At 37.1% G+C, this 26421-nt stretch overlaps 1 protein-coding gene across 2 annotated transcripts in view; it reads right to left on the minus strand.

The window, feature by feature from the left end:
- LOC311627915 (glutamate carboxypeptidase 2) overlaps positions 1-26421 on the minus strand; it is a 49294-nt gene that overhangs the window by 21255 nt on the left and 1618 nt on the right. For both annotated transcript variants that reach the window (XM_084894644.1, XM_084894645.1), the window contains exons 2-7: positions 25570-25678; positions 17957-18143; positions 12900-13001; positions 6074-6199; positions 3560-3746; positions 689-782 (exon numbers count right to left, since the gene is read on the minus strand). In XM_084894644.1, the coding sequence (XP_084750770.1) occupies positions 689-782; positions 3560-3746; positions 6074-6199; positions 12900-13001; positions 17957-18143; positions 25570-25678 (805 nt within the window). The remainder of the gene's footprint in view (positions 1-688; positions 783-3559; positions 3747-6073; positions 6200-12899; positions 13002-17956; positions 18144-25569; positions 25679-26421) is intronic.

The following is a 26421-nucleotide window of genomic DNA, read 5'->3' on the forward strand; positions in this document are numbered from 1 at the left end:
CATTTCAATGATGAAAGCATAGGGGAAAGAGGAACAGAAAGGAAAACAAAATGGAAATTGCTATCAGTGAATTATTCCAGGTCCTCAAGAAGTAGACAATAAGAGGATTAGATAAGCAGGAGATTTATTAATGGAGAGATCCCTGAGGAAAATAGCAAGGGATATAGGGAAGACTGAGAAAGCCATTGGACACCTAGGCAGGTCTGATATGGAGTAAAAAGAAAGAGAAGAAGAAAAGAGTGCTGGGTGGGTGGTAGCATCAAGTTGAGCAAGGATGTCAGAGAGTCCTGGGGCAAAATTTCCCATCAGAAGAGTCAGTGCTTTCCATCATGGGCCTGGTTTAGCATCCCTGAGGCCCTCAGGTGATGACTGGGAGCAGCTGGGAAGCATGGCCCTCACACAAACAGGGTGATGGATGCATTTCTAGGCACAGTGGCTGGAGCAGTTGATCAGTTATGCTCCCTGCATTTGAAGATCTGAAAGGCTCATTTTCACAGCTGATCAACAGGACATACTGATATGTAAAGTAAATTCCAGAACAGAACCATTATTCTATACCATGGTGATATAATTAAGTGTTTCACCCACCTCAGAGGATTTCAATATCAAATAATGGATATAAAAGTTTAAAAGTTGAAGACTACCAATAAAGAGATGTACGCCATCTGCTTGTTTCTTACAAACTTACTCCAGGAGCTTCTGTGCATCGAAGTATCCAATCGGATGGACAGGAATACTTGGAAGGCCCACAGCCTCTGGGATTTCACGTCGATAAGCATATTCTGAAAGAATAAAAAGTCAGTCCTTCTCAAAATGTTTTCTGTAAGCCATGTTAGAGATATTTTCATATTGCATCTACTGGAATTGTTGAAATAAAAAGACAGGCAATTTAGCCAGAATGCAGAGCGGCGGAAACCTCATACAGTGCTTGTGAGTGTGTAAAATTGTGCAGTCACATTGGATAACTCTTTTGAAAAGCAATTTAAAACAGAAATGCGCTATGGCCCAGGATTTCTGTCTCTCATAAAAAAGATGACAACATATCATATCTCCACAAAAAGATTTATGCAAACTGCTTAGAATAGCCCCATTTATCTTAGCCAAATACTGGACACAGTCCAGGTGTCAGTCAACAGGAGAATGAATAAATAATCTGTAGTCATTACAATGCTACTCAGTCATTAAAAGGAACAAATTACTGCCCTGGCTGTTGTGTTCAGTGGTTAGAGCATCAGCCCGCCCACCAAAGGATTTCGGGTTTAATTCCTTATCAAGGGCATGAACTTGGGTTGTGGGTTCCACCACCAAACCTGTCAAGGTGCATGCAGGGGGCAACCAATGTGTCTCTCTCACATAGATATTTCTCATTCTCTCCCAGTCCCTCCCTTCAATTCTTTCTAAAATTCAATATAAAAAATATCCTTGGGTGACGATTAACAACAACAAAAAGAACAAATTACTAATATAACATGGATAAATCTCAAATCATTATACTGAGTAAAAGCAGCAAGGCATAAAAGAATACATACTGTTTTATTGATTTTATATTAAGCCCCAAACCAAGCAAACTAACCAATGGTGACAGACATCAGAAAGTGGTTGTTTCTGAGTGTGCAGTAAAAACAACCAGAGCTTTCTGAACTCATGAAAGTGCAATGCGCTAAATTTTATAAGGAGTAACATAGATGTATGCGAGTTTTATAATTTATTGAACTGAACTCTAAAAAACTGTGAATTTTAGTGCTTATAAACAACTTCAAAATAGAAACATTCTGTCATTTCTTTAGATTAAAAAATAATGAAAGCAATTTTTCTTTTTTCCCCCCCAAATTTTAAATTATCTACTAAGAACTTCACATGATTACAAAATATTTTTCTTTTTATGGGTAAAATGACAATATGTCACATGACATTTGTTTTAAAATTCTCTCTAGAGTAGGGGTGTCGAACTCAATCAGAGAAGGGGCCAAAATCTAAAATCCAGCCTAAATCGCGGGCCGAATGGTTTACTGAACAGTCATAAACTGACAATGTCATAAACTGACAGCAGAGTGCAGTGATGACAGTGCGGTGCGGGCCACATTGCAAGGCCTGGCGGGCTGGATTTGGCCCGCGGGCCTTGTGTTTGACACATGTGCTCTAGAGCAATAACAATAAACAAATAAATAAGCAAATGGGGATGAACAGATGGAACAAGATTGACAATTGATTGTTGATAATTACCTTTATCATGCATTATATGCTATATGTTATGTATATTATGTATAATATATATTTTTGAACTGACCCATAATAAAAAGTTAAATTTTTTTTTTTTTTTTTTTTTTTTTTAAAGAATAGAGCAGGCCTTGGCCAAGTAGCTCAGTTGGTTAGAGCATTGTCCTCATATGCCAAGGTTATGGGTTTGATCCCCAGTCAGGGCACATACAAGAAATCAACCAATGAATTATAAATAAGTGGAACAACAAATTGATGTTTCTCTTTCTCTCTCAAATCAATAATATATATAAAGAAATACAGCACCAAAGGGAATTCAATGACATGACTTTCCTTCCTAAAAAAATATCATTTTAAATTAGACGGTGACATAAGTCTCAGTATATTTATGTGATTTATAAAGTCAAAGTACATAAGCTTTAGAGGAATCTACAATTTGGTAAAGAGATAAAGAATTAAAAACAACAACAACAGACACTTGGCAACAGATTTTATCCAAGTTATACAGCTCAGTTAGTTTTAAACCACACAAACTAAGCACATTCAAATGGATTCACTCCCCTTGTTAATGATCTACAATTGTATAGGGAACTATCTCAGCACCAGACAAGCATGTGGACTCTGGAGCCAGACTGCCTGACTCTGAACCCCCACTGCTCATTTAGTGGTGTCATAATCTGGGGCACACTGCTTCCTTCTGCTAGCCTCATGCCCACCTTCTGTCAAATAGAGAGAACAATACTACCAAGCTTGAAGGATTGCTAATGCAGGTGAAGAGCTGGCCTTTGGGAAACACTGCTTGAAAGTTATATTGTCTTTATATCACAAAGATGTACTAAGCATTTTCTGAACTCTGTGTTCGAAATGTCCCGTTTCAAGGGATTATAGAGCTTCTGTTCTACTATCCTTTATCCCTGACTGTGAAATTCCAAAACTGCGAAAACCATGCATTTAGAGGACAGTCACTTGGCAACACAACCTGATTTGACGTAAATTCATTTGACAACAAAATCTGACTTAGGCAGACACAGGCTACTCATACTGCTTCTTTGACCCAGTTTGGTGTGATTAGCCATATATTTCCTTCCTGTATTGTCCCAGCCTCTCTTTAAGTATTACACAATGTACGGTATGTGCACTGCAGTACTTTTAAATGTCTGAATTCCAAAACCCATCAGGCCCAAGGGCTCCAAACAAGGACAAGGGAACGGAATTGATAATATTCAGAGTTCAAACCTCTTTCATTTTTTTTTTCTTAGATGCAAACAGAATAAGAAAAAGACATACTATGTTGTCAAAGGAAGTCCTTTCATAAAATCACTTAAAGTGTTAAGTTTCCCACCGTTTGCTGGGTAACCAGGTGTGAGAGGGTCGCCTGCACCATTAAGATTTAAGACATTGCCACGCTGGACACCACCTCCAGGAAGATTCCAACCGTCTGGATAGGATGCCACCCCAGGAGCAAAGTAATCAGCAGGGTCTGAGTACAGAATGAGTCCCTTGGCCCCCGCCAGCTGGGCGTTCTTAACCTGTGAAACACAATGTGTCTTACTGCAGGTTGATTGTTTCAAATCTGGTTATATCATTTCTCAAAATTATCCTTAAGTAAGTAACCAAATTTCTTATTTTTAATATATTTTATTGATATTTTACAGAGAGGAGGAAGGGAGAGAGATAGAGAGCTAGAAACGTCGATGAGAGAGAAACATCGACCAGCTGCCTCTTGCACACCCCCTACCGGGGATGTGCCCGCAACCAATGTACATGCCCTTGACCGGAATCGATCCTGGGACCTTTCAGTCCGTAGACCTCCGCTCTACCACTGAGCCAAACCGGTTTTGACCAAACTTTTTATTTTTAACCTTTTATCATTAGTCCTACAACAAAGAATAATTCACAGAGAAGTGCTTTTCCCCACCCTACTACAGGCTCTAAACTGTCAGCCCTAAAAGTAGTACATGTGGATAATGTACCCATTAGTGATAGCAAGTACTGCTGTTTTTCTTCCACTAGTCACTAGTCTAAAAGCACAACAAGCCTGCCAGATTCCCATTTTTTCTATGGTTGAAAGGGAATACATTTGAAATTTCCAAGAAGGAGGGAACAAAAAAAATTATATATATACACACACACACATATTAGAAGCCCAGTGCGCAAAATTCATGCACTGGGGGGTGGTCCCCTCAGCCAGGCCTGTGCCCTCTCACTGTCCAGAACCCCTCATTCCTTACCACCTGCCTGCTTGCTGCTCCTTAGCGCTGCCCCGGAGGCAGGAGAGGCTCCTGCCATTGACGCTGCACTCACAGCTGTGAGCCTGGCTTCTGGCTGAGTGGCACTCCCCCTGTGGGAACACACTGACCACCAGGGGGTAGTTCCTGCATTGAGTGTCTGCCCCCTAGTGGTCAGTGTGCATCATAGCGGCTGGTTGTTCTACTGTAGTGGTCACTTAGGCTTTAAAGTTATGATCACAAATCAAGTGATCATAACTTTAAAAACTGCTATGTATATATAAACTGGTTTCTTTCATTACCTATAACAATTCATATTAACACATTGCAGATGGATCAGGAGAATTCTCGTTTTCTGTTCTAAAGCTTGTAACCAATCACAAGAATCTTTAAAAGATATTAGCTGGTGCCGAACCCGGTTTGGCTCAGTGGTAGAGCGTCGGTCTGCAGACTGAAAGGTCCCGGGTTCGATTCCGGTCAAGGGCATGTACATTGGTTGCAGGCACATCCCTGGTGGGGGGTGTGCAAGAGGCAGCTGATCGATGTTTCTCTCTCATTGATGTTTCTAGCTCTCTATCTCTCTCCCTTCCTCTCTGTGAAAAATCAATAAAATATGTTTAAAAAAATAAAAGATATTAGCTGGTAAGAACATGTAATAAGTAACTATAAAATGCAATGGGTATTTAATTTTAAAGCATGCCTTTAATATTTATGTAAAACTTATTTTTTTGTACTCATTCAACAGAAACTGGCCACTGGGTAAAGCTAGCAATAAAACTACTGGTCTGCAATGTGTTAAAATTAAATGTAGTAAATATTTTCAAAGTTAATGTTATAATAAAAGCTGCCAAATCAAGGTTAACAACAAATCCAGCACTCACTTCTTTGTAGATCAAAGGCATAATTTGTAGGCATGGAAAAAATCTGCTCTATCCTCCCTGATCTATCACACTAGCCATATTGCAATGGCCCATCAAAACCTCTGTCTAGCCTTAGCTGGTTTGGATCAGTAGATAGAGCATTGGACTGTGGACTGGAAGGTACCCAGTTCGATCCGGTCAGGGGTGCATGCTCAGGTTGCAGGCTTAATCCCCAGTGGGGGGCATGCAGGAGCAGCCAATCGGTGATGCTCTCTCATCATTATGTTTCTATCTCTCCCTTCCTCTCCGCTTGGTGTGATTATTCATACATTTTGAAATCAGTAAAAATATTAAATAAATAAATTTTAAAAGAAACCGCTGTCTAGCCCAGCCACCATGGCTCAGTTGATTGAGCATCAACCTATGAACCAAGAGGTCACAGATTTGATTCCCAGTCTGGGCACATGCCCAGGTTATGAGCTCAATCCTCAGTAGGGCGCATGCAGGAGGCAGCCAATCAATGATTCTGTCTCATCATTGATGTTTCTATCTCTCCCTCTCTCTCCCTTCCTCTCTGAAATCAATAAAAAATATATATTAATAAGACAAAAACCAAGTCTATGAGTTAGCAGAGGTGTCCTCGCTATAAAGTGGGCATGTTACAGAACAGAAGATCATGATCCTCAAAAAGTTTTAAGGATATGAGTCTACATATATGATACAATATAACTTTATATTTGTGGGAAACAAAAAGGAGATGATTTTTACCTTATTTCCTCTAAAAATTTTCCCATATCTGGCAATCACAATCTTCCCAGAGCAATTGATTTTCATATCCCGCTCGAGTTTAAAGAAGTCTTCCGTTCGTGCATAGTTCACATACACCAGGTCACCCTGTTGAGATCATGCATGACTTAGAACAAGTGAAACCGAATACAAGCAGGTTGCTCTGCACTATTTCACATTTTGAAATAGGGAAGAGGCAAGAGCACACAGGAGGGTCAGAGAAGCATGAGCCTCAGATAAAAGATTCAGGGAGAAAGAACTTGCATTCAGATGGCAATTAGCTGGATTAGACATAGGAATTTAACAGCAAGGTTTTTTGTTTGTTTTTAATATATGTCTCCTCTATAGCAGCTATAAAGCCATAGAAATATTCCCCAGGAAGGAAATGCATATAACTATACACACTGCTGCATGCAATTTAAAGGGGTCCAGACACCTTAGGTTAAGAAGTCCTTGATGAGAGCTTTATTCTCTTTGGAGTGCGTTCAGAAACAGTAGCTTAATGAGTCTTCACAACCACTAGGTAAGGGAGAAAGGTCAGAGGTCAGGTAATACCACTGCTCTAAGGTCTGGCTTCACATCATTAGTATGATTATGTGCAAGTCTTACAACATCTCTGAGTTTCAATATAGTCACTTGCCACATATGGCATTTCTGTCAATGAGGGACAGCATAGACAACAGAGACACAACATATAACCTAGGTGTGTCATTGGCTCTACTGTCTAGGTTTGTGTAAGTGCCTCTATGAAGTTTACACAATGACGAAATCGCCTAACAATGCACTTTCCAGAACATGTCCCAAGTGGCATATGACTGGACTCTCATTTGTAAAATGGTCTTTTAGATTAGATCAATAGTCTTTAACCATATTTTGCTCACCTACTTCCTACACTGACTCTGAAAAACAGTATTTTTAAGTTGGCATCTAAAATTTTTTATCATAACTTTAAGAAGTTGCAGATGATGCAATTTCCAGTATATAAGTAGTAACATTTTTTCCAGGAATTTTTCCTCACTTTTTGTGTCCAAAAAAATTTAAAGACTATTACAATTTACTATTCAATATCATCGTTTTAAAAATACAGAAATAGCCGAAACCGGTTTGGCTCGGTGGTAGAGCGTCGGTCTGCAGACTGAAAGGTCCCAGGTTCGATTCCAGTCAAGGGCATGTACCTTGGTTGAGGGCACATCCCCGGTAGGGGGTGTGCAAGAGGCAGCTGGTCGATGTTTCTCTCTCATCGACGTTTCTAGCTCTCTATCCCTCTCCCTTCCTCTCTGTAAAAAATCAATGAAATACATTAAAAAAAAAAAAAAAGTGATTTTAGCTGAAACCGGTTTGGCTCAGTGGATAGAGCATCGGACTGTGGACTGAAAGGTTCCAGGTTCGATTCTGGTCAAGGGCATGTACATTGGTTGCGGGCACATCTCCGGTAGGGGGTGTGCAGGAGGCAGCTCATCAGTGTTTCTCATTGATGTTTCTAACTCTCTATGCCTCTCCCTTCCTCTCTGTAAAAAAATCAATAAAATATATATTTTTTTAAAGTGATTTAAAAAAAATACAGAAATACACTATTCTCTTTAGTCAGAATTTTATCATTGTCTCCCCCCACCCCCAACTTCTGTCCCTCTTCCCCAAAAAAATTCTCCTCTAAAGTAAAAGTATCTGTGCTGGGCACTGGCATGTGCTGCCAGATGTCACGTCAGTGAGAGGTTCTTGCTCCAGCTGCAGGGAAGGTTCTCAGCAGACAGCCCTCTGGTGTCAGCCACCTTGCTCAAATAAGTCATGTCCTTTTTTTAGTATGCAACACATTCAATGACTGATAGACGTGGAAGTGTTAAGACCTGGAAATCTTAGTCCAACCCAGGACCAATATGATGGGCAATTCTGACTCCAAAGCTGCCTGTCGTGTCAGCTGAGGGTGTCGTGAGCTGGCATGGAGGTGAAACTTCTCCCTCTGCTTAGTCCAGCTTCCTACTCATCCCTGCCAAAAATTTTGATCCCAAGAGAACACTACTTAATTAACATTTAGCATGTGGCTAGTAAATTCCATTTCAGTCTCTGGGTATGCTTGAAAGTCTTTTAGTAATCACTGGCAAATTTCCCTTGATTAACATGTAAATTGAATTTTTAAAAATATGTATTTCCTCCCTGGCCAGCATTAGGAAGTGTTTAGGGCATTGGTCTACATCCGAAGGGTTAAGGACTCGATTCCCAGTCAAGGGCACATACCTCGGTTGCAGGTTCAATCTCCAGCCCAGGTTAGGGTGCATGGGGGGAGGCAACCAGTGGATGTGTTTCCCTCATGTTGATGTTTCTCTCTTCCTTTCTCTTTTTTTCCCCTACTCACCTTCCCTTCCACTTTTATTAACAATCAATGGAAAAATATCCTTCAGTGAGAATTAACAAAACAAAACAATAAAAAAGTATTGCCTATGACAGGCTATCTGTGTAATGAAAATTCTCCAGAAGTAAGTTATAATAATAGCAGTATCTAACTGAGTCTAACAACATCATTACAATTTTTATAAATAGTACTTAAGCATCAAATTATACTTGAAAAATTTATCTTGATGCCATGAAATATTAAAAATTAGGCCAGGGATCTGTGAATGAACACACTATTGCTAGAATGAAACAGGACTCAGCATCAGTTCTGTTCATACTTCCTGTTTTTAGATATAAGTTCTCAGAAACCTTTGTTTAGAAATGAAAAACTTTTTGTCATGAAATCTTGACTAAATTATTTAAATTCCTTCCACGTTACAACCTCCAAATCATACACTGATCTATAACCCAAGTTAATTCTAACGATGCCAGTAGGAAACTCAATTAGGCTCAGCTTGAATTTTGACAAATGTTTTGTCAAATCTTTTGTTACCCAGCAAACTGTTAGAATCTTGCACTAGCATCTCTTTGTGAGGAGCCACGGGGATTTTTTTTATAAATCAAAAATATGCTTTATATTGTTTTAGAATGGGTGGAAGATGTCTTTCATTAATAAGAGAGAGAAAAATGACTCTAAATAAGGAGATGGTGACAGAGTACCAGCAGGATCTCACCACAGGACAGTTCCCAATTCCATCCGAGAGTACACTGAGAAACAGATGATGCAACTCATCTCTTTAAAATGGTCCCATGCCTGTCACTGGAAAGTCTTCACACATTCTAGCTTGAAGCCCCTGTCCCTAGACAATTTCTAACATCTTTGTTTCCCTCTTTGACTACATTTCTCATGGCATATGCACAACAAATTTATAATGATACTAAAATGAAGTTGTTTCCAAGTATATTCTCAGATTTCATAAATCTGAAGATATATATATATATATATATATATATATATATATATATGAATTTATTATGTGCTCCGTAGAGTTTCAGAAATTAGAGATATGCCAAATTCTTGACCTTGAAGGAACTTACACACATGTGGAAGGAGAGATAAGATAATAAACAATCAAGTTATTAAGTAAATGACATAGTATATTAAAAGATGACAGGTGCTGTAGAAAAAATATTTTAAATAGTTTAAATAGAGTAGGCAAACAATTAACTGGTATTCAGGCAGGACCATTTTAAATAAAAAGGACGAAAGGAAAGTCTATGGAGAAGGTGGCAATTGAATCTTTGCTTCAGTAAGAGGATTACTTTTATCCCTCCTAATACAATGTAATGCTAATGCACCATTAATGATAGTTCTGTATGTCTGATTTATCACTGTTAGGCCTCTTTGGAGTTCACTCTCATTCTAACTGTGACTACAGAGTAATGAAGCAATTATTTGATTTTAGTGAATTTTGTTTTTCTGTATGCTACTTGAAATTTATACCTATTTAAAGACTATTACTTTAAATCTCTATAAATTTTGGCTATTTTTTTTTATTTTTATAAATCTGCAGTTTTCACAAAACAAATTATAGTAGAGAAGGGACTAAGGAAGACAGTCATTTAAAAATGACATAGACTTTGAAAATGAAAACACTGTGATAAATATGCAAGTTGCCACTGTGAATTAGAAAGAAAAAAAAAAGCTTTGTTTCCAGACAACGACCTTGTAAAATTTACACTGCACCATTGTTCTATGACTGGGAATAAATACAATCTTGCACTGTTAGCCTAGAATTTTCCATTTCTTTCAAGCTTCCTTCTTTCTGCTCTTGTTAATAGAACACAAAACTGACAGGCAAGACCAGTGGTATTTAAAGCATGGTTCTTGAACCCTCAGAATCAACATCACCTGGGACCGTGGGAACAAACTCTCAACCTTCATCCATAACCTACTGAAACTCAGGGGATAGGAACCAGAATCTGAGCTTTACAAACGCTCTGGATTATGTTGATTCGTGCTAAACTTTGAGAACCCTAGATTAGACTGCACATTGTCAAATTGCTAATTTCAAATAGGCTAATGCAAAACCCAGAATTTCATACTCCAGAGGATTCAGATGAAGATGCAAAATGACTAACAGGAAATACCTTAAACATACAGACAAACAGACATAATTTTAAAAGAATTAACACTCCTTTGGCTGGGTTTCAGGGGACCCAGTGAGGCATACCAGCCAGCAAACTCATCTAATATTTGAACACAAATAGCAGTCCCATGAAGAAACTTATGCTCCTTCCGTCCTATTAATCTGGAACGGTGTAAGTATACTTGAAAAATGTGAATTAATAATCACTATAACTCTTTTATGAGTAGAATCATTCTGTCGAAGTTCAAAAATTATTTAGGGAGTTTTATAGTGAAAAGCCAAAACTAATGTGGGTATACTTTCCTCCTTATAACCCTGTCTTCCCATCCAAAAATACAATGTCTCTTTATACATAACTAGAGGCCTGATGCATGAAAATTCATGCACTGGAAGTGGTGGTGCCTCAGCCTGGCCAGCCCTCTCTCACAGTCTAGGAGACTTCAGCAGCGGGAGGCAACCCAGTGATCAGAGGAAGGTGACACCCCATAACACCTCTGCTGCTGCCACTGCCGGCAGTGTAAGCCTCAGCCGGCCTTGGTTACTTGAGCCTGGGGCAGCCCTAGGGTGGCTAGGGGGCTGAGGGGACTGAGCACCATCATCTTGTGTCTGTGGGCCCCACCATCTTTGAGGGTGGGGCATTCAATTAGCATATTTCCTCCTTATTAGCTGTGGACGCCACCATCTTTGTGACAGCATGAGGGTCAATTAGTATATTCCCTCTTTATTAGATAGGATATTCTCACTGATCAATAAACTTCAGTGTTCTTCAACTAGTTCACACTCATTTAACTCAAAGATTTTTAAAATGTACTTTATTTTATTTTATTTTATTTATTTTTATGTCTGTTTTAAATTAAATTTGTTATAATGTTTGCTATTATATATCATTGTGTACACACACACACACATTTAACTCCAATCTGGTAGTATTATGCTATTTTTATAACAAACATGTATTCATGCTTTTTTATATTCCACTTATACAAACATATCTCTATAAATAATGGAGGGGATTAATAATGGAGATCCATATTGTATAAACATAAAGACAACAATTATACAATATCAAAACTAAAGATTTATTTTAAATAAAGAACAACGTAAGTAACAAATAGGTGAAAAAATTAGAAGGTATTTGCAATATTTAAGCCAATAGAGATGAATAACAAATATTTAAGAAACAATATTGCTGACTGTTATATCCCTTATTTCTATCTCATGTCAACTATAAAATTATTAAATAATTACAAACATTCTGTTTATGTGAAAATTTTAGGGAAATTTTTTCCAATATATATCATTAGGTAAAATATCAAATATTCATTTAAAGCAAATTTCATACAACAAAAATAATCCTTCTAAGTTTGTGACATTTTAAAATTATAAATAAGTTAATCAAATACATTCGAAAATAATAAAAATAATATGAATTAGCAACTTCTTGTGAATACATCCTAGGCATTTTAAAATTCATGTGTTCAAACTTGAATTTACTTCATATTAAATATTATAGCAGGAGAGAAAACTTATAAAATATACTAATAGATTATATTCAACTGTTTCAAATATAGCTTTCTCATAAAAAGCAAAATACTGTGCAAATACCTGGGGGTTAGTTGTACAATTTCAGATGACTGTTTGCACAGTGCTTTACTGGGCAAATCACGTAAAACTCTCTAGGATGGTCCTTCATGCTCTTCATTTGAAAATGGCAACAATATGACTATTTGAATTATTTGAAAATTTCAGTGCTATACAACAGTGAGATATTGTATTTTCATACAATAGTAATTACTTGGCAGTAAAAAGAAACAAATTTCGATAAATGCTAAAATGTGACTCTCAGAGATTATGTTTCACACAAAAAAGGACTAGAAACAAATGATTGCATGCTATACAATTCCATTTGTATGAATTTCTAGAATAGGCAAAACTAATCAACAGTGGCAAAAATATCAGAACAATGGTGACCTTGGGGTGTGTGGAGTTGATTGAGAAGGGGCATAAAGCACTTTTGGAAGTAATAGCCTATATATAGATGGAGTATGAATTGCACAGGTATAGGCATTTGTCAAAAGTCAATAAATGTACATTTTGATTTATGCATATCATGTAGTAAATTTTATCTTAAAACATACTATGAACACAATAATAAATATTCCTCTTTTTTTAGTAAGAAATTTTAGTTTCTTAAGTGTGAAAAAGGATTAATGTGGAATGTATCAGAAAACCTTTTAATGCCCCCTTAATTATTGCCTGGATGTATGAGGGATGCTGTTGTTTTTTTATTTGTTTGTTTGTTTGTATTGTTTATTGCATTAGATTTTTACCTCTGGCATTCCTTGTGGAGAAAAAGCACTGTAAGGTGGCACCACATCTGAAATATTTTCATATCCTGGAGGAGGTGGTTCAAATAACGATGTATTGAAAATCTAGAGAAATAGAATAATCAAAAGTAAATCAGGTAAATTCAGATTCTACAATTAAATAAGGATAACCGTGTATTATCTTTTTTGTCAGTAGAGGGCTAATCAATCCTTCAGTATTTTGAAAATACATATCAAACACCCAGCACTGTGCTAGAAGCTATGGTAGGCTTTTATGAGATGAAGGAATTACAGACCCTGAGAAAATCTATATATACCAGCTTTGTTTTAGAAGAAACATTTTATTCTAAAAATAAAAAGTAATATTGCATGCTAATCATAGTCACTGAGAACAGTGGTCGTCAAACTCATTAGTCAACAGAGCCAAACAGCAACAGGATAATGATTGAAATTTCTTTTGAGAGCCAAATTATTTAAACTTAAACTTCTTCTAACTCCACTTCTTCAAAATAGATTCCCCTAGGCCATGGTATTTTGTGGAAGAGTCAAACTCAAGGGGCCAAAGAGCTGCATGTGGCTTGTGAGCCGCAGTTGCCGACCATGGACTTAGAACAATGCAAAGATAAAAGCTTAGAAACACATTAGATATTAAGTTCACTTCAATAGCAAAAACCACATTTTTCGGGGAATCTATATCTGATAGTATCTAGATATATAAACAACATTCACCCTGAAAAGAAAACACTGAATCAAACATAAAGTATTATATTTTTAAGTGTATCATTCAGTTGGGGGGGTGAGGGGAGGAAGAAAGTTAGGAAGAAACAGAAGCCAAAAGAATAACATGAAAGCAGGAATTCTGAGATGAGCAATAAAATCATTTTTCCCCTTAGATGGATCTATCAAAGCTTGGGACTCCATGGGAGGGCAAAGGCATTAAAAAACAAGTCCAGAGGCCACCCAAATGATAGAGTGTAACAGGAGACCTCTGCGTAAAAGCTGGGCCTTCATAAAGCAACATCCTTGCCCTAACTGGTTTGGCTCAGTAGATAGATCATCAGCCTGCAGACCGAAGGGTTCCCAGTTCAATTCCTGTCAAAGGCACATGCAGGGCTTTCAGGCTCCATCCCCAGTATGGGGCAGCCGATCCGATGGATGATTCTCATCATTCATGTTTCTATCTCTCTTTCCCTCTCCCTTCCTCTCTGAAATCAATAAAAATATATTTTTTTTTAAAAAAGCAACATCCTTTAGGGTTAAGAATAAACTAGAAATAAACCTGTCCTACAAAAAGTGATGGCTTGCAGTAGAGGGGAAACAAACTGCCCCAGGGAATTCCTAATGAAATGATTTTGTAGTTACTCTTATAGAGGACATAAGGTCACTTACACCTTTTTATTACATGATTTTTACTCTCCCTTTTCTCCCCCTAATGCTTCTTTTCCCTTATTCTATTTTATTTTTTGCTAGGTTAATTATATTAGTTTATGTCTTTTTGTAGTTTGGAAATTGAAAAATCTGATTCCTACTAAACATAGTTACAGCAAATATCAAAATTAATGATTAAAACATTCCCTCCAGTCAAGGATATGTGCTATCACCACTTCCTTTGAACACTATGCCAGCGCAGCAGTACAAGTGATGGGAGCTGGGGAGTGAATCTGAGATGACATATTGTACAAACCGGAGCACTAGTAAGCTACCTCTCCTGAGGATGACAGAACCTAACATAAAACCAAACTACTATCCTCCAAAAATCCTCCATCTCCCAGATTTCTCATAATTTTTGTGGTATCCACACAGGGTGCAAACTCATCTGAATCACTGGGAAGGATTATAAAAGAAAATACACTAAACTGCAATAAAAATACATCTAGAAACGAAGTCACTACATCAGCAAGTCTTTCAGCCAAGGGAGTATGCAAGCTTGTCTCACTTGATTTGCCTTTATACTAATCTCCAGTTTTATAGCACTACAGAGCAAGTGGATTTCAAAGCATTTATGAGTTATTCTAACTACAAAAAGTTTTTTAAAGTCAAGGAAATAACCATTTTGGGTGACTTTTTCACAGGTCATATATATATATATATATATATATATATATATATATATATATATATATATACCAGTGAACATTGTTCACTCTCCAAAATTCACTAATATAGCCCTAAATTAACTATTCTAAGCATAACTAAAACAATTTTGACCCTCAAATTTCTATTTACTTGTTATGATAAACCAGTCAACATGTAGTTCAATTTTTATTATATATTATCTCTACATAAACAAAGGTAAAAAAAATGTGTCTGTATATACTTAACATATTTCTGGAATCTACAAAACACTAATATCTGTTGCCTGTGGGAAGTGGAATTTGTGTTGCAAAGGAGAATAAAAGTTACAGTTTGTCCTGGCCAGTGTTGCTCAATGGTTGAACACTGACCCATGCACCAAGAAGTCACCTGTTCAATTCATGGTCAGGGCACATGCCTGGGTTGTAGGCTCAATCTCTGGTTGGGGCCATGCAGGAGTCAGATAATCAATGTTTTCCTCTGGCAAGGATATTTATCTCTCCCTCTCCCCTTACTGGGGAGACAGCAAGGGAGCATTCCGACAAAGGGATGAAAATGGAGCTGAACTATCAGGATGTCAAAAGATAATGCCTGGATCTGAAACACAACCAATATAAGCATGCTATTTAAGGAAACAGTGGTAAATATCAAAAGAATCAATTCAGGTTTGAGGTGATTGCCTCAGAAAAGGGGGAACTAGGAAGGAAGCAAGACACTTTGGAGGACTACACAATTCTGTGATTCTTTATGGACAGGTGTAACTTGGATAAAAACATAAATGAAAGTAGTGGAATCCCAGAGGGAAGATGGAGGATAAAGGGGAGAAGAGATTAACCATAGAATTTATATGCATACTAGAGGCCCGGTGCACAAAATTCCTGAACTCACGGCGGAGGGGGGGGGGGGGCAATGTGTGGAGGGCTCCCCTCAGCCCGACCTGCACCCTCTCGCAGTCTAGAAGCCTTTGGGGGATGTCCATCATGGCTTAGGCCATGGGGGGCAGCCCTAAGCTGTCAGTTGGACATCCCTAGAGCTGTTGTGGAGGCAGGAGAGGCTCCTGCTACCGCTGCTGCACTCACCAGCTGTGAGCCTGGCTTTTGGCTGACTGGTGCGTCCCCTGTGGGCGCACACTGACCACCAAAAGGCAGCTCCTACGTTAAGCATTTCGCTCTGGTGGTCAGTGTGTGTCATAACAACTAGAGTTCTGCTGTCCGGTCGATTTGCATATTAGCCTTTTATTAGATACTAGAGGCCCGATAAATGAAGATTTGTGCAAGAATGGGCCTTTCTTCCCCTAGCTGCTGGCACCACCTTCACTACAGTCTGGAGCTGCCTTTTCACTCTGGCCCAGAGCTGTCTTTCCATCTTACCACGACTGGATACTTAGCATATTAGGCTTTTATTATATAAGAGGATTTGCATAGCCATAGTGTGGTGAAGGCCTAAAAGGGAGTGAGGGAGGTGCTGGATGGAAGGGGTCAATAGCAAAAGAAGAAAAAAAAAGAGAGAGAGAGAGAGACATCTGTAATACTTTCAAAATAAAGATAAATTTTTAAACAACATAAATGAAGATAAACTATATGGTATAATTAAAAAAAAAAAATTAAGAAGCTTTAGGCAACAAACACCATTCAGAAAAACCTCCAAAAGGAAACTTCTACATGATATGCTTATATTATGTTAATCAGCTTAACAATAACCCACAACCTTCGGACCAACTAATGATATGCTTATATTATGTAACAAGTTTTAGGACTTGCATAAATGTTTGCAATGGCAAAAATAATGAAATGAATAACAAAAGCAAAGCTACAATCAAAATTGGTAGTTAACGAAGACAAAAAGGACTGGAAGTTTACTATTTTCCTGATTGTACATAGAGAATCCCCAAATTTGATAGATCAGGACAGAGATTTAAGCATATGTATATTTTTAATATCAATATTGATCAAGCTTGACCACTAATCAACCTAAGCAAACTTGAAGCTTTATAAAATTTAGAAGCCCCAGCTAAGAAAAGAACTGAAGGATGCTACCTGGATTGAAGAGGACTATTTTAGTTAGGTATGGCAGTTCTAAAACTAAGGTATGCTTATAACTAGCAAACAATATATGAGTTCTGAGCTTTCATACTGAATATATTTCATGATAAGAAATAGCTCAATTACATGGATTGCTTCCCACCCCTCCCCTACCCCTCCACCCCCCCTTCCCTTTTTTGTTGTTGACCCTCGTGGAGGCTATTTTTCCATTGATATTTAGAGAGAACGGAAAGGCAGGGAAGAAACAGAGAGAAAACATCAATGTTAGAGAGACACATCAATGCCAGGGATAGAGCCTGCAACCAGTGTATATGCCCTTTACCGAAATCAAACCCAGGACCCTTCCATCCGCAGGCCAACGCTCTAGCCACTGAGCCAAACTGGCCAGAGCTGTCTTCTCTTTTAGTATGTGTCCTAACTTGCAAACAAGATTGTAATTCTTTAGACTAGATATGTTATAGACTTTCCCTCCAAGTACTCACATCTGAGTTCTGGGTATGGAGCTGAACACATGACCATATGAGACATAATCATTAAAAACCAATAAAAACTTTAGGGCTCAAATTAACCACTGGGTCTCTGATTTTCCTAGCATCCCCCAATCTATGCAGTAATTTTTATAGTCTGAACCTCTCAGAAATGTATCAATTTTAGTTACTTGGGAGCTTACTAATACCTCATAGTTTAAGTTCGTGTACAATACTAAAAAAATAGAAAATATTAACTGTTATCAAATATTAATTTCACAGAATCTTTCCAACATCAGCATTAAATTCAAACAGCATAAGGAAGTTGATACTGGTAATGAAATATTCAAGGCATCATTTACTGGTTTCAATAATATTGATTTCTATCAATAACTACAGATGGATAGTGCATTCTTTCATAGGAAGTATTAGAAGAGAATAGATGGGGAAGTTTCTTTTCTTTTTTTTCTTTCTTTACCTCATGTCCATCTTCATCAATTATTGAGATATAGTTGGGATGTGTCTTATTTGGATAGGACAGCAGGACATCATAATGGGCTAAATCAGCAGAATCCAGGCCAAATTCTTTCCACTGGGATTGAATTTGCTTTGCAAGCTGAAAGTTTTGTTCTGTTCCTGCTAAATGTGGAATCCGTGTAAAATTACTGGCGAACAAAAATTGAAAGTAGTTAGAAATTAACGTGTAGTCAGACTTTATCTCAAATCAACAAGCAATTAAGGCAGATTTACATAAAAATACTTTGAAATGTGATACATTAAAAATGGAAAATGGCAGAATTATTGCAGCAAGTAGATTTTCAAAGTGTATTTTGAAGTTTTCATGCTCCAATTTGCACTCATTGAAGGGAAAAAGTGCAGAAACTGATCTGTGCAGAGAATTGTTACATGTGACCCAGTGAACATATCTTTGAATAGCAGATAAGGGAAGTGCCATATTCTTTTCTTAAGAGCTATGACTCTTGAAACTTTCATAGAATTGCCTATCATTATGTCACTGTGCAAAATATTCCATAGAGAAAAATATTTTCATCCAAAATACCAAGCTGTGACATACCAAGAATTACTGGTAATTACAAGTATTTTCAATATTAAAAGTTATATTCAAGTGAGAAACCTTTCGATTAGCAAGGAATAATGTGAACATATTTATTTATTTATACTTTTTTTTATTAAATTATTAGCTGTGTACATATTTTACCATTGCCCCCCCCTCCCATACATACCCACCCTCCATATTTATAAGCTTAAACTGAACCTCTTGAACTCTATCCATCATGCATAGTAATACACTTAAAAAGCAAGGGTGAGAATTAGTTTAACCAGAATATCTTTAAAAACTAAATTATGTAACCAATATTTTGGCTACCAGATATAATTTTCATCAGTAGACTGATTCCTCATTAAATATATGTGTAGATGCTGGTGTGTTTTTGTGTGTTTTAAATATGTTCTGTCTGGAAATTTGTTATTTCCTTGAAGATTCAGCTCATTGGTATTTTCAACTTATACACCTTAATAGAAAAAAGAAAATTCCACATGTCAAAGCATCATATATTATGTAAAGACATTTCTTTTCTAGCTCATTAACTTCTTGAACTTCATAAATTTCTGGTTTTAAATATGGAGGTTTTACTAAAATCAATCTGCCATTCTTAGGGCAATTAAAAAAAATTAATAGGCAACATAGCTATGATGATCCCAACTTCAAATGTTTAATTCTACAGTGTATCTGAACTTCTAATTTGAAAAATCAACTGCCAAGAAAAGTAACTCTCAATTTAAAAAATTCCTGTGATTACTTTTTATATTTATGTTAAAATATTTCAAATTGTATTTACAATAATAGTATTAAAATCCCCATTCAGTAAATTTTAAGTCCTTAACAACTTACATAGGATTTATATTGTATACTTTCAAAATATAGTAACAAAAGAATACAATTTTTTTAAATTGGTTTTTAGAGAGGGAGAGGGAGAAGTAGAAACATCAACGAGAAACATCAAAATCTATTGGCTGCCTCCTGCATGCCTCCTACTGGTGATCAAGCTAACAACCCGAGCATGTGCCCTGACCAGGAATTGACTGGTGACCTCTTGGTTCATGAGTGGACGCTCAACCACTGAGCAACACCAGCCAAGCAAAAACACAATTTTTAAAATTGTATTTATTGGGGTGATACTGGTTCAAAACACCATAGTTTTCAAGTATAGGACTCAACACACATTGCACTGTGTGCCCACTCCTGGAAGCACAGGCTCTCCTCTCTCCCTCCCCCTTCTTTGCTGACCTCCGCCTACCCCCCTGACCCTTTTTCCTCTATCACCAGACCACTGAATCCATGTTTTGTATAAATGTTTTGGTTTTTGCTTAATCCTTTCACCTTCTTTCATACAGAACCCCAAACAGTCTGCTCCATGTATCCATGTATCTGTCAGTCTGCTCCGTGTATCCATGCCACTATTCTATTTTGTCACTTTATTTTGTTCATTAGCTTCCACATGTAAATAAAGTCATATATTTGTCTTTCTCTGACTTACTTCATTTAGCATAATAATCTCTAGGTCCATCCATGCTGTCCCAAAAGGTAATTTAAAAAAAAAAATTATTATTATTATTATTATTATTATTATTATTATTTGCAGCCAAATAGTATTCTATTGTGCAAATGTGCTGCTGCCTTTTTTATCTACTCATCTATTCATGGACACTGGGGCTGTTTCTGGATCTTGTCTATTGAAAACAATGTTGCAATGAACATAGGGGTGCATATAGTCTTTCAAATTAGTGTATTGGGTTTCTTCAGATATATTCCCAGAAGTGGAATTAGTGGGTCATAATGCAGTTCCATTTTTATTTTTTGAGGAATCTCCATACTGCTTTCCACAATGTCTACAGCAATCTGTATTCCCACCAACAGTGCACAGGGTTCCTTTTCTCCACATCCTCACCACCATTTGTTCATGGATTTATTGATGATAGCCATCCTGACAGGCCTAAGGTGATATATCACTGTGGTTTTAATTTGCATTTCTTTGATGATTAGTGACTTTTAGCATTTTTTCATGTCTATTGGCCATCTGTATGCCCTCTTTGGAGAAGTGTCTATTTAGGTCCTTTGCCCATTTTTTTAAATTGGGTTGTTTTTCTTCTTGGTGTTGAGTTATTTGATTTCATTATATATTTTTGAAATTAACCTCTCATCAGATATATCATTGGCAAATATGTTCTCCCATTCAGTGGGTTCCCTTTTCATTTTGTTGATGGTTTTGCTGTACAAAAACATTTTGGTTTGATGTAGTCCCATTTGTTTATTTATTTATTTATTTATTGTTTCCCTTGCTTCGGGAGATATATTTGCAAAAATATTGCCCTGAGAAATGTCTGAAATTTTATTGCCGTTTTACTTATAGGATTTTTATAATCCATTTTCAGTTTATTCTTGTGTGTTATGTAAGTTGACAATCTAGTATCATTTTTTGCATATACATGTAAAAATTTTCCCAGCACCATTTATTAGAGACTATCTTTACCCCATTGGATAGTTTTGTCTCTTCTGTCGAATATTAAATAAAGACAAACATGAGGGCTTACTTCTGTGCTTTCTATTCTGTTCCACTGATCTAAATTCCTGTTCTTGTATCAATACCATGCTGTTTTGATTACTATAGTGAGAAGTCAGGGTGGGGTGACGGTGTAACAATAGCTTTATAGTATAGTTTGATATCAGGTAATGTGATACCTCCAGCCTTGGCTCTCTTTCACAGGCTGGCTGAGGCTGTTCAGAATCTTTTGTGGTTCCATATACAATTTTGTGCAGAGGCTGACCAGCAGCCCCTAAACAATGGATGAACTCCAACACATTTTCACTGAGGGGGGGAAGGGGGAGTTCTAAGGAAAGGCCAGGTGGACGAAGCCAGGCAGCCTCAATTACTTGCCTCCTTAGGCTTATATTAGAATTTTTATATTTAGATACAGTCAGTAGGCTGAGTAATCTTGGGAGGACACATGTGTTTACATTGTCCTCTAGGCAAGGGCACCCAGGGATTAAGCATAAGAATTCCAATAAACACCCGGGGATTTGCATATGCAGAGGTTTTTTGGAAAGGCCAAGGAGTAATTAGAGGTGCTGCCTGGACACTCCCCTAAGTCTCCCTTAAATTGGAATTCCAATAAACAGGGCAGGTGGCCTTCCACACACTTCCCTTTTATCAGAATGTCCTCCTTACAAACTTTCCAACCAATTGTCTTGCGTCCCAACATTTTTGGAATATTTGTTCTAAATTGGTAAGAGGTTTTTTTTTTATTATTATTATTACTACTTTGATTTTATTAGTTGTAATTGGTCTATTTAGGTTTTCTGATCCTTCCAGATTCAACATGAAAGATTGTATGTTTCTAGGATTTTATCCATTTGCCCAGGCTGTCAAATTTGTTGGCAGGTAGTTACTCATAATATTTCCTTAAAATCCTTCATATTGAAACAGGAATTTTAGGGGTAAGATGGGACAGGTTTAGGAAATTTTATAAATTTTGGAAATAAAGGAGACTTGGAGGAAAGCACGGGGCTGCAGAGCAGCAGAAGGTACATTCCTATAGTATGGGGAGCTGGAAAGCTGCAACAGGTACATTTCCATATAATGAGGGAGCTGGGAACAGCAAAAGGTCTATATTTACAAAATAAAGAGAAGGAAGCCCGTCATTCAGAAGGAGAGGAAGAAAGCCCAAAGGGAATAGGAAAACAATAAGAAGAGGGAGAATCCTCACATGTCCCAAGTGAGATTCAACCTTTGAGCCCAGTAGTTACTATAGTAACCAGTCCAAGGGAATAGTGACCAATCAGAGGGGATATCAAGGCACCAGAATCTGCAGCCTATATAAGACAGAGGGAAAAGGAACTCAGGGGGACCCTTTTCCCATCCCTACTTTGGAGTCCATTCTGTGGGACTCTTTCCCTCTCCCCACATGGGAGTCTGTATTTGTTCTTCAATAAATTTCAACCTTTGCTATACCACTTTCTGTCCGTGGATTCAGTCTTTGATTCTGGTGGACAAAGAATTCAGGTTCCAGTCCAAAAATTCTGTATCAATATTTCAGGTGTCAGGTGTTACTTCTCCATTTTCATTTTCAATTTTATTTATTTAGTCCACTCTCTTTTTTTCTTGATGAGTCTGGTTAAAAGTTCACCAACCTTGTTTATCTTTTAAAAGAACCAGTTCTTGGTTTCATTGATCTTTTATATTGCTGTGGATTTTTTTAGTCTCTAAGTCATTTATTTCCATTCTAATCTTTATTATTTCCTCCCTTTTATTTATTCTGGAAAAAGAACAGAAATTTAAGAGGCAGCTGAAAAGTGTATCTATTCTTTCATCAGTGTATAACTACTGCAAAGAAAACAGTAAAATAGCTAACATGTTGCTATTTTCTTCTATTTTACACAGATCACAAACAGTGACATAACTGAAGCAGATACAGATTAGGCATATTTCCTAAAGTCCCTACAAGCAAGAATTGTTATGAGGAGTGTTGAACATGCTCATATTAAAAAAAAAAAAAAAAAAGGAGACAGACTTTATCACACTTTTCTATATTATTGAAACTTCTTTTATCAGTTTTGGTGAGGACCAACTAGGATACAACCATGTGCTATGATCAGGGTTGAACCCACTCATTTAGAGCAAAACCGATCCTGAAAAAGACTCCTTTCCAAGAATAAGTAAGTTAATCAGTATAAAATCAGACAAGTGGTGTATTTCAGGTTTTGCCACTAACATGTGTAATCCTGGCCATGGCAGAAAGTTCTCATCTGTACATGGGAGGCTGTAGCCACCTCACTAGTTCTCAAAAATTTGAGGCTCAATTAGATAACTGACATTAAACAGCAGTTTTGACATTATTTGTTGTTTTAATCAATTGAGAAGCATGTCACAAGCAATTTCTTGATCCTACAAGAATACCAATTTTTTTAAAAAAATAGTAATAATTCTAAATTGTTTAAAATTGCTAACAATTTGTATGGGCAGATTGGAAATCTGGAGAGTTCAGGAGGCTTCTGGAGATTCTGCAGTCCTTGGAGGGATGAATGAGGGTTCTCTTAATCTCTTCCTTTTACGTGTTAATGATAAACATCCTCGAATTCTGAACAGTAAGAACAGCCTGGTCAGGGCCATAGAGAATAAGCAAGATGCTGACTGTTTCAATCTTGCTCAAGGGTCCAAAAAAAGAAATAAACAAAAGGCATTTTTATTCTTTGCTGGTCAATCCATACCGCAGGAAAGGAAAGAGAGAAGGAAGCAGGGACAGCAGCTCTAAGAATAAATATTAAACCTTGTCAGACCTGCATTTTAATTATAGCTATTATAATTAACTAGTAGCCTTGCACACGAATCTGTGCACCACTAGCTCACCAGTAGCTTGCTGAAGGCCTCCAGTAACTCCCCGCTCTCCTAGACCCCCTTCATAGTTTGCTGCCCTGCCCTCTCCGATAGCTCTCCACTGCCTGCTTATAGCTCGCTGCCCCGCCCTCCTGCTGATGCGTGATCTGGTCGTTAATCAGTAGGTTGTTACACTTCAAGGCGTAATTACCATTTGCATATTACATCTTTATTATATAAGATTACAGTGAAATGGCAAGAGGCAGAGGAGGGATTTCCAAAGTTTAAGCTGCAGGGTCTCTCCATTGAAAAGGCCCTGCCAAAGACCTGAGAGGTGCCTCAAGAAATATTTACTCATAGTTTTAATTCTATCAAAATTAAAATAGGCACATGTGTCTACATGATTATGTGTGTACATACCCATGCACATATATGCATGTCTATATAAAACTCTTCTTATATAAAATTATAACTTGTATTCACTAAGGAATCTTTCAATCACTATAATGGCCTTAAGTATTTTTTTTAACACATGCACTAAGCAAATTTGTTTTAAAAAATGGACTTCACCTGGCCAATGTGTTCAGTGGTTAAGCCTCAGCCTATGAACCAAGTGGTCACTGGTTCGATTCCTGGTCAGGGCACATGCCTGGGTTGCAGGCTCAATACCCAGAGGAAGGCATGCAGAAGGCAGCCTATTGATGTCAATGTTTCTCTCTCATTGATATTTCTAGCTCTTTCTCCCTCTCCTTTCCTCTCTCTAAAATAAATAAAAAGACATACTTAAAATAAATAAATAAATGAACTTCATGCTTTGAAAAGCTAAAATTCTAATCAACTATATATATATATATATAAATATATATATATATATGTATATATACCTATATATTCATTCTATACAAGGGTTTTATTTTTAGTTGCTTTACAAATACATTTTTAATTTACTCAATTACCTCTTTGGGTCTACACTAGATAGCTATTTCAGGAAATAGGTAGCTAGATTATAAACTATGTCACATATATGCTCTCTAAGTTCATCCTCATCACAGCTGTATCACTGTCCTCACGTTATAGATGCAGAAAGGAGGTCTGAGGAAGGCTAAGTGTTCACTCAAAGTTACTTTGCTATCAATGGGCAAAGATAAAATGTAAGGTCAAATTTGAATTTAAGTCCACATTTATTATTTTGACCAAAATACACTATATTCCTCTAAAACAGAAGAAAACAAATTCCACCAACCAAATCCAGCACATTTCCTGATTTTGTATAGCCCACAGCTAAGAAAGGTCATCACATTTCACAGGTGAAAAGTCATATAAAATTCAAATAGGTGACATAATTATATAAAATTCAAACTTTAGTGTCCATAACTAAAGCTTTATCAGAACTGCCACACTTGTTCATTTATGCAGATCCTATGGCTTCTTTTGTGCTATAGTAGCAGAGCTGCGTTTGAAACAGAGATCAGCTGGCCTATAAATGTAGGCGCCTTCCAGAGAGTTGGCTGACTCCTGTTTTCAAACATCCATACCGGTCTAGTTCAGCTGCAATACATAATCCTGTCCAGATAAAATGTGATACAAGATCTTCAACAAATAAAGCTTTTCAACAATATTGCAATTTTGGATCAAAACTTTGAAACAGATTAAATTTTCCAACAAACTGTCCATATAAACTTTTCAAGTACATGCTTACTATAAGAATGTTTTGATGTTCTCAGCTTTCAGTTCATCCAAAAATGTCTTCTTCATGTTATGGTGTGGAATGATGTCAGGAGCTTCATTGGAGGGTTTTATAAACCATCCTGTAGAATACATACAAATATAGAAATGAGAAGTGAGCTCAGAGACAGGCCCTATTCTTCTTTATTACTGTATCTACCATGTGTAAAATATAAATTGCCAATGACCTCCAGCATCCATTGCAATTTTCTGAGATTAAATTTCTTTTGCCTACTTCTACAGAAAAAAAATCATGCACACAGACTTTTAAATTATAATTCAATTTCTACATATTTTAACTGATTTCAATTATTAGATTGCTATTATTCTAATAAATGTTTTATGAGGATCCACACTAAATTAAATGTTTCAACTAATGGGGATAAACAAGATCTCTTGAAAATTAACATTACAAGGAGCTCCATCTTCTTTTTCCTTAAAGTTTCTCTCCCCCAGGGACTGCTCTTTGCTGATACAAAATAAGCTCTTAGTCAAAGTTTATAATGAAGTAATTATGAATATGTTCAAGTACATAAGTTATTTCAAAGAGTTAAAGGGAACTCAGACCTGTCATTTGTTTTGGCTCAAAACTAAAGGAAAATAAGCTAAGCTTTTATGTTGTCAGTTGAAGTAGGCTTGAGAAGTTCCACTTCAGAAAGCCACAGTGAAATGATAATTTACCCAACATCTCGGCAAGACACCCAGTGCACACAGGCCAGGGGCAATGGGTAGCCAGAAGACATAGAGAAGGAAGCCCTTGTAGTTGGCTTTTAAACTCAGGGAAAGGATTGCAGGATTTGTTTAGAGAAATAATATGAGCTGGGCA

This window comes from Pipistrellus hanaki, assembly GCF_964339955.1.
Source record: "Pipistrellus hanaki genome assembly, chromosome: 9".
In the NCBI taxonomy this organism is placed as follows: domain Eukaryota; kingdom Metazoa; phylum Chordata; class Mammalia; order Chiroptera; family Vespertilionidae; genus Pipistrellus; species Pipistrellus hanaki.